The following is a 13,727-nucleotide window of genomic DNA, read 5'->3' on the forward strand; positions in this document are numbered from 1 at the left end:
TGGTGTAAATCTCACACTGGGCCGTACCCATAATCACAGCAGGTCTCCAAGGTAAACAGCCTCTGGCATGTTATAACAATGTAGGTAAGGGAAGTTGGCAAAAAAGATCCGGGATAAGAATTGGCTCTAAGGGCTGGGTCGGTTGGGGGTTGGGCTAGGGGAGCAGTTGCTCTGTCGCCCTCCTCATCAATATTAGAAGTTCGTTGTGCGGCCCATCTCGCGGTCTCTCGTGCGTGGTCTCGCAAGGGGCTGCATGCGGGGGTTCGTCGGTGTGGTGTCCGTCGGAGGGCCGAAGGCGGACCTTTTTTTGGGGGGGGGGGGGGGGGGGGGTCCAGCAGTTGGCGGCCCTTCTCGTGGAATTCCTCAGCTACGGTGCTCGCCGGCCCCACTCATTGAAGGTGGGGAGGTCTCCTCTATGCTCACAGTGATAGGGCATTTCATGGATCTGGCTCATGCCCTATGAAGTGGGGAGAGGCATCTCCAGCTTGTCTGGGGAGGGAGGCCTACATCTGATGTGGGTAGTGCCGCTAGATACTGCAAATGGGTATTTGGTTCTCAAGCCTATAAGTATTGCACTGGCACTTGATGTCGATTGGGTGTAAAAACACAGTTAAAGTCCGCTGAAGGTTAGTAGCGGCAACTGATGTCCAGTTTGTAAGACAGAAAATGTCTCTGATGATACCACAAGGCGTGACTCTAATGACATTTGGTGTATTTGCTTGGCTATGGTGCGAAGCTACCATCTGTGGGATTATGACTGAATGCCTCTAAGTCAGAATCCCCTTAAATGTAACAATACCATAGCACAGCGGATCTTTGGTTGGCCCGGAATAACCTGCCTCTTTTGGCAGGTGAGTAGAGCCGTCCGTGACGGGGTTGGGGTGCGGACGGATGAGTTGTCGCCCCTCTCCTGATGCACACCGCATGTTTGTGGGGAACCTGGTGCTAAATCACTCGTAGACAACCTGATTCCGGGTCAGGGTTTCATACGTAGCAGAGCAGCTCACTCACTCGCTGCAATCTATTGAAAGTCAGCCCTCGATCCAAGCTTTTGTCGGGGACGGAGGGCGTCTTCCTCCACCATCCTCCTCCTTTACTTACGGGTTACCAGGCGAACGCAGAAAGACCAGGGGCCAGATTCAGAGTGTGAGAGAGCCCAGGCAGGTGGGTCGAAGGCATAAGACATTTGGCTCTGGATAGGTAGGGGGCTAGGTTGTGGTCGCCCATCCGCCCAGGCCCATCCTCTGATGGGACTGTGAGTCAGGTTAGGACTCGCTGTGGAAGTCAAATGGTCACCAGGTGCACGAAGAGGCCTCCCCCAAGGCAGGGGGCACTGAGCAGGGGCGGCCAGATTCAGGGGCTGGGGGCAGCACTCAGGCTGTGGAGGTTGGGTTGGGGACTTTGTCTCTGAGCGGATAAAAGCGGGCGGGTCACCAGGTGCACAGAGCTTGTTTCAGGTTACCAGGTGCACGTGGTTCCTGACAGCGGGACTATAGACATTTTAGTAATTCCAGGGAGTAAGCTATACTCTAAGGCCAAGGGAGAGGGGTGTTGACCGGGTAGGGAGAGTAGGTGTGGAGGCCTGGAGGTCTGTAGTTCCAGGGAGTAAGCTGTACACTCAGCTCCCGGTTAGAGGGCAGGCAGGTGGGCGGGCAGGGAGTGTAGGCCTAGAGGCCAGGAGTCAGAGGTCACCAGGTCAATGGGGGCCTGCCTGGAGATCAGGAAGGCCCCAGGGAGAAGGCCCAAGTGAATAGGTGTATGAGTGACACTGTCCTTCAGAAGGGCAGAGCAGGGTAATTAATGTTTAAAAAAAGTGTGAGATAATATTGGACAAGCTAGAGGGTGTGCAATATAAAAGGATAGTTAGTGGACATTCTGAATCTTGTTTGAGGTCAGTAGGTCACATGACCAAGGAGCTATTGAAATTAGTATAATGGAAAAACATTGAAAATTCATGTAAAATTTCATGAAATGAAGATGGACAAACTAAAGCATGTGCAGGACCACTGAGTGTACAGTCGTGGCCAAAAGTTGAGAATGACACAAATATTAATTTTCACAAAGTCTGCTGCCTGTTTGTATGATGGCAATTGCATATACTCCAGAATGTTATGAAGAGTGATCAGATGAATTGCAATTAATTGCAAAGTCCCTCTTTGCCATGCAAATGAACGGAATCCCCCAAAAACATTTTCACTGCATTTCAGCCCTGCCACAAAAGGACCAGCTGTCAGTGATTATCTCGTTAACACAGGTGTGAGTGTTGACGAAGACAAGGCTGGAGATCACTCTGTCATGGTGATTGAGTTCAAATAACAGACTGGAAGCTTCAAAAGGAGGATGGTGCTTGGAATCATTGTTCTTCCTCTGTCAATCATGGTTACCTGCAAGGAAACACTTTCAGTCATCATTGCTTTGCACAAAAAGGGCTTCACAGGCAAGGATATTGCTGCCAGTAAGATAGCACCTAAATCAACCATTTATCGGATCATCAAGAACTTCAAGGAGAGCGGTTCAATTGTTGTGAAGAAGGCTTCAGGAAAGTCCAGCAAGAGCCAGGACCATCTCCTAAAGTTGATTCAGCTGCAGGATTGGTGCACCAGCAGTACAGAGCTTGCTCAGGAATGGCAGCAGCCAGGTGTGAGTGCATCTGCACGCACAGTGCGGGTGAAGACTTGAGGATGGAGTGGTGTCAAGAAAGGCAGCAAAGAAGCCACTTCTCTCCAAGAAAAACATCAGGGACATACTGATATTATGCAAAAGGTACAGGGATTGGACTGCTGAGGACTGGGGTAAAGTCATTTTCTCTGAATCCCCTTTCCGATTGTTTGGGGCATCCGGAAAAAAGCTTGTCCGGAGAAGACAAGGTGAGCGCTACCATCAGTCCTGTGTCATGCCAACGGTAAAGCATCCGGAGACCATTTATGTGTGGGGTTGGGCTCACTCACGATGTTGCCTAAGAACACAGCCATGAATAAAGAATGGTACCAACACATCCTCCGAGAGCAACTACTCCCAACGATCCAGGTGCAGTTTGGGGACGCACAATGCCTTTTCCAGCATGATAGAGTACCTTGCCATAAGGCAAAACTAAGTAGCTCGGGGAACAAAACATCCATATTTTGGGTCCATGGCCAGGAAACTCCACAGATCTTAATCCCATTGAGAACGTGTGGTCAATCCTCAAGAGGCAGGTGGACAAACAAAAACCTACAAATTCTGACAAACTCCAAGCACTGATTTTGCAAAAATGGTCTGCCATCAGTCAGGATGTGGCCCAGAAGTTAATAGACAGCATGCCAGGGCAGATTGCAGAGGTATTGGAGAAGGGTCAACTCTTGACTCTTGGCATCAACTTCATGTTATTGTTAATAAAAGCCTTTGACACTTATGGAATGCTTGTAATTATACTTCAGCATTCCATAGTAACATCTGACAATATCTAAAGACTGCAGCAAACTTTAAAAAATGTATATGTGTCATTCTCAAAACTTTTGGCCACGACTGTACATTCTGAATTGTGTTTAAAGTCAGGTCACATGACCAAGGACTATTGAAATGTGAATGTTTAAATTCATGTAAAATCTTGATGAAAATGGACAAAGTAAAGGGTGTGCAATATAGAAGGGTAGACATTCTGCACCTTGTTTGAGTCAAGTAGGTCACATGACCAAGGAGCTGTTGAAATAATACAAGTTTGAAAAATGAATGTAAAACGTGTGAGATGAAAATAGACAAACTAAAGGGTGTGCAATGTGTAGGCCCACTGAGTGTACATTTTGAACCTCGTTTGAGTCACATGACCAACACAATTCAACTTGGAATACAAAATGGTGCTCACATTTCCACATGTTTATTAGCTTTGCAAGGCAAATTAATAATGTCCAAATTGTGAAAATAAGACCTCTGCAATGTTGTGTGTGCAATTTTTCCAACATCATGACACTTATCTGGAGTGTGGTTTGAAAGCGCGATTATTGAATATCCAACCTGAAATTGTCTTTACCTCGGTATCAAAACAAATGTGAAACGTGTAGGATACCATCGCTAAGGATATTCAGAGTGAAAACTGTGTGTAAAACGAATTTTCTTCAAAGAAAATGAAACAGTTGAAGTCCACAACTCAAACTCAAATAGAAATTGAAACCCACAATTGAAAGCCCTGGCAATACTGGCATTTCACGCATGGGGTTATACTAAACAAACCATCCTCATAAAACAGTGTTTGACTAGGCAATGAGCTTGAGATCACCACATTGCTGCTGCTTAGCATACAGGCAAAACAAAAAAAACTAGTTTCGAGCTAAGGCCATACCAACTATCGCTACCGGTAGTTTGAGGTGGAATGGGTGTATCCCAGGTCACGTTCAAATGTATATTATCAATGCAGAGAGCGATAAACTGTAATAAAACTTTTTTATATTTTTTATTCCAACATATTTCACATTCAAATCCTAGGGCTGGCCATTGGAAACTAATATTAGTTTCCAATGGCTAGCCCTAGGATTCGCATCAAAAGTCCCACCCCCCCAATTGTGCCAGAGGCCTGGCAATCTCACCTGTCTGGTCCGCCTCCTACTCGCATACCTACGCCGTGAGACAAAATGTCGGAAGGCCTACCTAGTTAAGAAAAAAACAATACTTGCTTGGGGTTCTACAAGGTTTCTAATGGCATTTATGCAGGCCTTGAATTAATTACTATACATGGTTTTTACATTAAGGTTTTTAAATTGAGACTTCTCTAAAATATACTCACTTCGGATCGAAAGATGTTCCTGATTTTCGTCGTGACCGTCCTTATGGCAACAGGTAGGGAGAGGAAATGCAATGTTTTTCGAGAAGGGAGGGTCAGGGCACAATTTAATCAATAAGTTAGTTACTGATTTGTGTATTTCTTAATAAACGTCTTCTTTTAAACCGTTTATATTAACTTATTTTGATGTCGAATTCGTAGGGAAAAGTAGCATTGTGCTCAATTGTATTTTTTATTTTTCATCGTTAGAGGTGACCTGGATCTCTGGAGTTCGTTGTTTTGTCAGGTGTTGATCACCAAATGGCTACATCTGTATTAATTTGAACATGTATAAATGCTATGTATCCGTTGGCATCATCACGTGCCCGAAATACTATGTTTATGTATTTTTTACAGTTTTGTGTAGGCTTTGTAAAATCACCACCGTATAAGTAATATTGAGTGTTTTTCCTATAGAAAGAAAATGTATAACGTTAATAATAGTCCTATGTATTTTTGTGATTCATTAGTTAAATCACAGATATCCAGTTCTCCAGTGGTGGGCAACAATCTATATTTACATGTCAGAATACAGTAAACTAAGGTTTACTAGACACTTTCATTTTAATGCCTGAATCATAGTCAATGCCTTTTCTTTTTTTACTTTCAGATGAAGTATTCATCATATCATAATATGTTTGACTCCTGACATTGTTTTGTGCACACACATGGCCTGGAATAAGGTGAAGGGGTGTGATTTTGATAATATCACATCAACGATACTAGTCAGACTACCTCCCTACTCCAAATATCATATGAAACTGTAGTTCAACAGATTAGTCTATCTAGCAGGAATTCCACAGTGATGCTACCTTTTTGACAATTGAAGAGCAGTGAAGCAATCTTAGCAAGTTGAAGTTTCTGATGGAGCCAAGTAACATCTAATATGTTCCTGCCAAATGCCAATGTCTGCCTTATACATTTGATACCATTTTACCCCCTATGAAATGTAGAATTCAGTCAAAGCTGAACTATTACAGCATTTAGGGCTAGGCTATTACTCAAATGTAGAGTTTTGTTGATGGAACATGCACAGCTTAAGGTCTTGGTGACTCATTGCATATATTCTCTATGATACCAGTCTTTAGTTATGACATATCGTTGTGACTGTCACTTGCAGACTGGTCAGCTTCCTGCTACACCCAGAGTACCTTCACTCTCACAGAGCTGCTGAATTACAAATTAGAACATTTAGCAAATAATGTACTCACGAGAAAAGTACACTGCCTTCAGTTAACAACAAACACTTTCTTGCACACTGTTATGGGTGGTGAAGATATCTATCTCTACCTGCATGCATTGAGATAAACTATCCTCTTTAAACACTCCTATTCTCTCTCCAGGCTCCACCATGGCCATCTCTGTCCAGTGTCCTGTCAAGAGGTACGTGGTCATCCTGTTCCAGCCGGTCACGCTCACCTGCAACTTCCAGACGTCTTCCACGCAGCCGCCCGTCATCACTTGGAGGTACAAGTCCTACTGCAGGGACCCCATCCAGGCAGCCCTGAACCCCAGCAGCGCTGACAACATCCTGTCCCAGAACAACCCTAACTACAACGCCAACATTGAGTGTGCCGACAACATGCGGACAGTGCGCATCGTGGCCTCCAAGCAGGGCAGTGCTGTCACTCTGGGCGAGGCGTACCAGGGGCGAAAAGTCAGCATCTTGAACAGTGAGTTTGACTTTTGTGATTTCAAATGTGATGTGTGTGAGGGGGGCAAGCGCACCGGTGTGTGCGCGTATGTATGCCTGTCTCTCTCTGTCTGCGTGTTACTTCCATTACAAGGCTCCTATATCAGAGTGAGTCTTGTCTGTTGCCAGTGTCCCCTCCTCAAACCCACCCTACTTATCTCTTTAGACGCAGACCTGAACCTTGCCCAGACGGCGTGGGGAGACAGCGGCGTGTACGTGTGCTCTGTGGTGTCTTCTCAGGACCTGACAGGGAACAGCGAGGACTACACTGAGCTCATAGTTCTGGGTGAGTGGCTCCTATCCTCACAGACCCTTTTTAGAGCACCCCTGACCTGCTGTCATCTTCCACCTGTCCACCACCACCCCGCCTCCATTTCCACCAAGTCCTATACTACCTCTCCTCACAGAACTGCTGTCCTATGAGGAACTCGTTTTCTCTGTGCTAGTTTCCCCTTAGTTCTCTTGGGTTTATTTGTTGAGTTAGCTGGACACCATGTGGAGCAACACAAAATCTAATAGCAGTAGCAATCAAATGTAAAAGATCTTGAAAAGCCAAATCCAATTTTCAGGCAGTTCCACAATTTCCAAATTTGCTATTTGACTCCGGATTCTGTATAAATGAGACGGCACCCATCAAGGCTCAGTGAAGTTTCTCCGGAAGGATCCATGACTTCTATTTTGAAGTGATTCATGAATCATGAACCACTTAGCAGGGACTTCCAAGAAGGACAAGTTGTTGTGAGGGAGACTCAAGAGGGCAAAAGTGTAGTCATTTATTAGAAAGATAGTTGGGGCTTTTTAAAATAATTGTGGCTTTCTTTCTTTCACAGAGAGAAAGTCAAATACCACTGATCTCCTGCCTGAGATTGACTTACTGGTTATGGAAGGTACTTTCCAGTTTGCCCATTAAAACCAGTAGAGCTCAACCCTAGCCTAAGAGCCCTGTTTTTTAGTAAACTAGGTCACTGTTTAGGTTCAGTTTCAGGAGAATGACATTTGGCCTGATCCCTCTTGCAAATACCTCACAGCTTTGAATGAGACGACATGTGGTCAATGTGGTTAGAAAATATAGAGTCAAAGAAGCAGCCTCCCTTGAGAAAGGCAGACAAAACTACGGTTTTGCTGGTTTGATTGATCAAGCCTGGTTGACTTTAACAAGCTTGTTGGTGTTTTTATCAAGGTAGTTCGTGCAACGATTTTGTCTGTACTGAATCAAGCCTTTGTTGTCTATTTTTAAACATTACAGCACCTTCAAGGTCTAACTTTAGAATGAGGAACCACATTGCTTAACATCTCAAAATGTGCACTGACAGACAGCTAAAAAGCTACCAAAAAACACCTCTTTAAAATATTTTCTTTTAGGGAAGTCCCCTCACAACAACTCAAACAATGGATAATTAACCCTTGAAATATAAAATTAGTTGGTTGCAGTGGTTAAAAAGTTATATTCAACTGTAACATTTTTTTCTCTCCTTCATGGTCGAGACCACAAAACTCTCAGCAGAACATCATGATAGCCCTAAAAGCTGTGACATTGTTGTAATATGGGGCCACTCAGCACATAGCTCTGGTCTGTTTTGTGTTGACTCAAACCGCAAAAGAACTCTTCAGTCAGACTGCAGCCTATGACATTTATAGGAAATGTGTGGTTGAATATATCTTTCAGTATATTGGCATGTATTGTTTTTCTTTCCCGTGCAGCTAGCTCCCTCATCTGACAGAATGACTCACTGAACCCATTGTTTGAAAAAAATGAAAACCGAAACCTGTGTTATCTGGTTTCTCTGATGTCTGAAATGAACCACTCGTGTAGATGCTCCATTGTTTACTGCTTGTCCTTGTGACTTTTCACACTACTCATACTGTAGCCTTGCATACTAGACCGACCATTGGACTAGCCAAGCTACAGGTTCTAATACAAATGTTTATTTTTCGATACTAGGGCTCTGTTCTCCAGTGTTCTTGATAGACTAGTAAATTGTCACTTTCTTGTCCACATTTTTTAAGAAGTTAGCTTTGTCAAGTTGACTTTTTGAACAATGGAAGTCCTCTACTTCTCTGGTTTAAACAGAGCCACAGGAAACCCAGAACTGCATGAACAAGTGCTATGTAAATACTGAAACGTTAATATTCAACCACGCTGATAGTCACCCAGAGAACGCAGAGGAGATGTTTCATTTTGACTGAATGGCACACACATTAGCTTGCCTATACATACATAATTATAATCTCCCCCCCCTACTCTTTCTCTCTTCCCCCTCTACTCTTTCTCTGTATACAGACTGGTTGTTGGTAGTACTGGTAGTGTTTGGCTTCCTGCTGCTGTTGCTCCTCATAGCAATCTGTTGGTGCCAGTGCTGCCCCCACACCTGCTGCTGCTACATCCGCTGCCCCTGCTGCCCAGAGAAATGCTGCTGCCCTCGGGCACGTAAGTACCACCCTCCACCCCTACTTGTCTCTTTTCCACTTGGCACAGAGCATCCTGCTTCGATGCCACTTTCATTTTTAGTATGCCCATTCCATTCAACCAAACTCCTTTTTCTCATTTAGTTTCACGTTGTGAATTTGTGACCCTGGCACTGTTTACCTTTCTTTTGCCATTCTCATGTACATATTATTTATACACTATGTGCTGCTACTCTTATCTTCTTGGGGCTCCCGAGTGGCTCAGTGGTCTAAGGCACTGCATCTCAGTGCTAGAGGAGTCACTACAGACCCTGGTTCGATTCCAGGCAGTATCACAACCAGCCATGATTGGGAGTCCCATAGAGTGGCGCACAATTGACCCAGTGTCGTCCGGGTTAGGGTTTGGCCGGGGTAGGCCACCATTGTAAATAACAATTTGTTCTTAACTAACTTGCCTAGTTAAATAAAGGTTAAATCAAAATAAATAAAATACAATTCATAGAAAGACTTAAGGTTTTGCTCACGCACAACACACTGGCAAATGAAGTAAGTTCTCCAGAATATGTATTTACAGTATGCCACCTAACTACAACGTCAATGTGTCGTAACACTGTGAACTCACTCCTCTCAATTCAGTGTACGAAGCAGGCAAGGCGGTGAAGTCAGGCATCCCCAGCAACTACGCCCCCACGCTCTACGCTCCCAGCATGTACGCCCAGCCACCCTACGGAGGGGTCATGCAACAGCCCGGCATACCCATGCTGCCCTTACCCCAGGGAATGGGCGGCCCCCCACTACACCCCAACGGCTACGGACGGGACTACGACGGAGCCAGCTCGGGTAACTACAGCCCCTCTCCAGTTTTAACATGACAATTAGCTTGATAAAAGCAAGGACTTGATGCGCAACTTTTTTTTTCCTCTGTGGGCTAATCCCAGTATTGCACATTTTCGCAGCAATGTGGTTTTCAATGCTGGTGTGAGGAACCTTTTGATAATCTCTGTTTTTGTTTTCTGCTTGTAGTTGGACATGGCTCCCAGGTGCCTTTGCTGCATGACCAGGACAGTGGCGCAGGAGACCAAAGTGAGTGGTTAAAATGCTTAGTACAAATTCTCAGTCTGTTTGTTTGATTATTTGTGATAATACAAAAGTCTATCCAGAGCTACAGCTCCGCTCCCGAATCATCTCAGGGGCTGAAAAACGTCAGCATATTTCACCTTGTCACCGGGGTTGGGGAAATTACCATTTCCGTTCAGTCAATTCACAAATTAAACTGATATTCCCATTCAAATTTTCCACATTTCTTTTCAAATTTAGAATTTTAGTTTATGAAGCAAAAAACCTTTGTTTGTTTACTTGAAATGGAATTGAGATCAACCCTGCTTGCCACAATCTCTCATGATTTACTCCCTCCTCAGCTCGGAGTGGCTACCGTATCCAGGTGGACCCAGATGGGAATGCAACGCGGGCCATCTACTACATGGAGAGACAGCTAGCCAACCTGGACCCCACCCGGTCTGGTGACGCCGCTGGGAATTACAACCGCTGTGAGTCTTACACCTACACATAAACACAGCCATGTCAACTGTACTGTACTGCAGAGTTCGGGGCCTGTAATCACAAAAAGCCTCAGAGTAGGAGTGCTGTTCTAGGATCAGTTCAATGTTGTGTTTTGTGGGTGTTGTTCAAGTGAAAGGGGGAAGTGTTTGTTCATTTCACACGGAGCCTTCAACTGGCTTCATCATCTTTAATGTGTTTTAATGTTAATGTGATAGGGCTTTTTTAACTCTGACTTGCACTTTATCTCTCTCACTGTCTTTCTTGTGCGTTTCTCCATCCTCTTCCTTTTTCCTTCTCCCCCCATCTCTCTCTCTCTCAGTGGATGGGGGGATGAGCGAGGTGAGCTCCTTACACGATGACCCACGGGGCCGTGGCGGTGGACGCTCCCAGGCCCCGCCCCTCGCCACCGTGTACGACCAGGACGAGGCCATGAGCACCATCAGCAGCGTGTCCACGCACGGCCAGCGGGGGCGTGACGACTACCCGCGGCGAGGAGGTGGGCCCTCCCCCCACAAGGGGGCCCACGGGCGTGCCCGCTCCATGGACAACCTTGATGACATCGCCCGCCGAGACCGCTACCCCAGAGACCCCCGGGATCCCCGCGACGACTACCCTCCCCACCGCCGCGACGGAGGAGGAGCCAGAGAAAGGAGAGGGTGAGGTTCTTATTTGGCGCCTCTCTCACTCTTTCTCCTTCTAGTGCATGAGCCTTACTTCTCAAAGGTCAAATCTGCGGAAGATAATGATTCGACCCAGTTGTTTACCCAGTGGCTTTTTTCTCCCCTCAGCTCGGATGATGACTTTAGCAGCCGCGGCCGTGACTTTGACAACCGCAGACGGCGCGAGCCCTCCCCTGACGACCGTCGCCGCGGAGGCAGCCCAGTCAGTGGTCTCCAGGGGAGACGCAGCCGTAGCCGTGACGACCTGATGGACATCGAACGTGATCGGGAGCGCGGTGGCGGCCGTGGTGGTGGGCGGGACGCCTACGATGATAGCTTTCTGCGGGAAGCCATGGAGAAGAAGCGTCTAGGCGAGCAGCAGAGGGCGAGGAGCCGCGAGCGCCTGGACAGCGACAGCGAACGCTCGGACCGAGGCAGGGCCCCCCGCGGACCCCCTCCACTTCCCTTGTCCCCACCTTCCAACTACCCCGACCGTCGCTACGACGACAACTACCCAGCCCCTCACCCGTCTCCCTACATTAGCGATGATGAGAGCTTGACGTCCTCCAAGAAGAGCAACCTACGCAAGGTCAGTCAGTCATCACAGGGTTCTGCATATGGGCGTTGAGCATTCAGGGTGCCACTCAAGGCCACAGCGTTATTTACTGCATTGCCATAATGCCTTATTGATAGTTTCTTTCATAGAAATACTTTCATCAACATAGTTAAAGGGATACTTCAGGATTTTGGCAATGAAGCCCTTTATCTACTTCCCCAGCGTCCGATGAACTCGTGGATGCCCTTTTTATGTCTCTGCGTCTTGCTTGAAGCAAAAGGTAGCATGCTGTTCCCCATAGCATTCCAGTCATTACGCTAATGCTAGTGAGAACTTGTGAAGGGACTGTTCACAAAAAGGAAGCCTATATGTTAGAGACGAGAGAAGAGTTCCACTCTCTGATTCGTAGAGGCTACAGCGAGTTTCTCTGACTCTTGGGAAGTAGAAAGGGCTCCAAAATCCCAAAGTATCCCTTTATTGCTAGTTACAAAAAAATGTAGAATCATATTTAGCAGAAGAAAATATATATCCAGATCCTAGTTTTGCCAGAATTGTGGTGGTATGTTTTAGCAGGTTTTTCTCATATGTATGTTTGTTGTCTCTAGACTGACAGTAATGCTTATAGTACAGTACTAGGCCAACTCATTCTGTTTGTTTCAACTCTCTTTCTTTTCTTTTCAGAATGGAGCCGTGAGTCGGGAGAGCCTGGTGGTGTGAGACGTTCAGTATCCCCCAGCGTAACTGATCTGTCCCGCAACACAATTACTAGTCGTCTATGTCAATAGTACTAATGTTGCAAACTTGATACCGTGATTTTATTTTCAATACCTAAACTCAGATATCAAAATTTGATGCTGGATATTTATGTACAAATGACCTTATTTAATTTAGTAATTGTGTGCTTCATATTTACTGAAAACATTGTCAGCCTTATGTCCTCTCAATTATTTTTAATGTACAGAATAGCTCTAACTGAAGCACTAAGTGTAGTGTGTGGTTGAACATACCAAGGCTTAATTAAAGTAGCCTACACTGGAATTGCAATAGCCAAAGTAAACCAAAAATGGTTTTCATTCACTCTTTTTAACCATTCATTTTCATCTTACAGTCATCTTACAGTCAATGTGAGTAACCCGGAGCTTTAAGATTGTAAAGCAAGTATTAATTGGAACTTTTAATGATTTACTGTGAGAAGTCATGGATTTTTAAAATGAAAATTAGATCATGCTGTACATTTTTAAATGGAATAGATTTTATTAGGGCGGGAGGTAGCCTAGCGGTTAAGAGCGTTGGGCCACTAACCGAAAGGTCGCTGGTTCAAATCGCAGAGCCAACTAAGTAAAAATCTGCCGCTGTGCCCTTGAGCAAGGCACTTAACCCTAATTGCTCGGGATAAGAGTCTCTACTAAATGACTAAAATCAAATAATAGCCATGTTATTTTTACATTGTTTATCATCGTATTTAGAGTTTTGGATTAGTTTTAACTGTCTGTCCAGCAATGATATTTGTCATGAATAATGTCAGCCATAGGCAGATTATATTTGTTCATTTTAAACATTTATTTTTATTATTGCTATGAAAAATGTACTTACTGCATTGTTGTACAGTCTACTTGTCATACCCACTGTCCGTACTGTGTTGACTGATTTACAACACGTGTAATTTTACAATAAAGCTTTTTCAAAATGCTCAGGGTTTTTTTCTATATAAAAATACAGTCTATGGGGAAAACTTCTACTTAAGTCAAATATTCACTTAGTCATGCGTTGATGTCAATTGGAAACCGGGTGAAAATTCTATATTAGGCTCTGACATGCTGTTCTAGGAGGTACCACCGGATGTCACTGTCTTGTTTCTGTGGCATGAAGAAGAGCTGTTCGCTGAGGGAGTATCATTTAGGGAATGCTGTATAACATACAGAATGCACACTAGTATTTCAGTATTTGTTTTTGTCTTTATGGGTATCTACTATTTTCACCACATGAACATCATAACCATACTTTCTTTCCTATTTCCATAGATTTTACTCTAAAGGCCTTTCACGTTGCTTGTTCAATCTC

General features: G+C 44.9%; 1 protein-coding gene across 2 annotated transcripts; it reads left to right on the forward strand.

Annotated features, from left to right (window-relative positions):
* The first annotated feature begins 4,507 nt into the window (after positions 1 to 4,507).
* LOC109909440 (lipolysis-stimulated lipoprotein receptor) lies at positions 4,508 to 13,356 on the forward strand. 2 transcript variants are annotated; one of them, XM_020508483.2, is made up of 11 exons: positions 4,563 to 4,809; positions 6,136 to 6,465; positions 6,652 to 6,771; positions 7,316 to 7,372; positions 8,767 to 8,913; positions 9,528 to 9,731; positions 9,915 to 9,974; positions 10,310 to 10,438; positions 10,771 to 11,107; positions 11,240 to 11,699; positions 12,348 to 13,356. In XM_020508483.2, the coding sequence occupies exons 1-11, from the start codon at positions 4,770 to 4,772 to the stop codon at positions 12,381 to 12,383; spliced, it is 1,920 nt and encodes a 639-aa protein (XP_020364072.1). In that variant the 5' UTR covers positions 4,563 to 4,769; the 3' UTR covers positions 12,384 to 13,356. The 2 variants fall into 2 exon arrangements, with proteins under 2 accessions (XP_020364076.1, XP_020364072.1); XM_020508487.2 differs by lacking the exon at positions 7,316 to 7,372 and having other exon boundaries at positions 4,508 to 4,809.
* Positions 13,357 to 13,727: the final 371 nt, after the last annotated feature.

The sequence above is a fragment of the Oncorhynchus kisutch genome, linkage group LG2, assembly GCF_002021735.2.
Source record: "Oncorhynchus kisutch isolate 150728-3 linkage group LG2, Okis_V2, whole genome shotgun sequence".
Taxonomy (NCBI): Eukaryota; Metazoa; Chordata; class Actinopteri; order Salmoniformes; family Salmonidae; genus Oncorhynchus; species Oncorhynchus kisutch.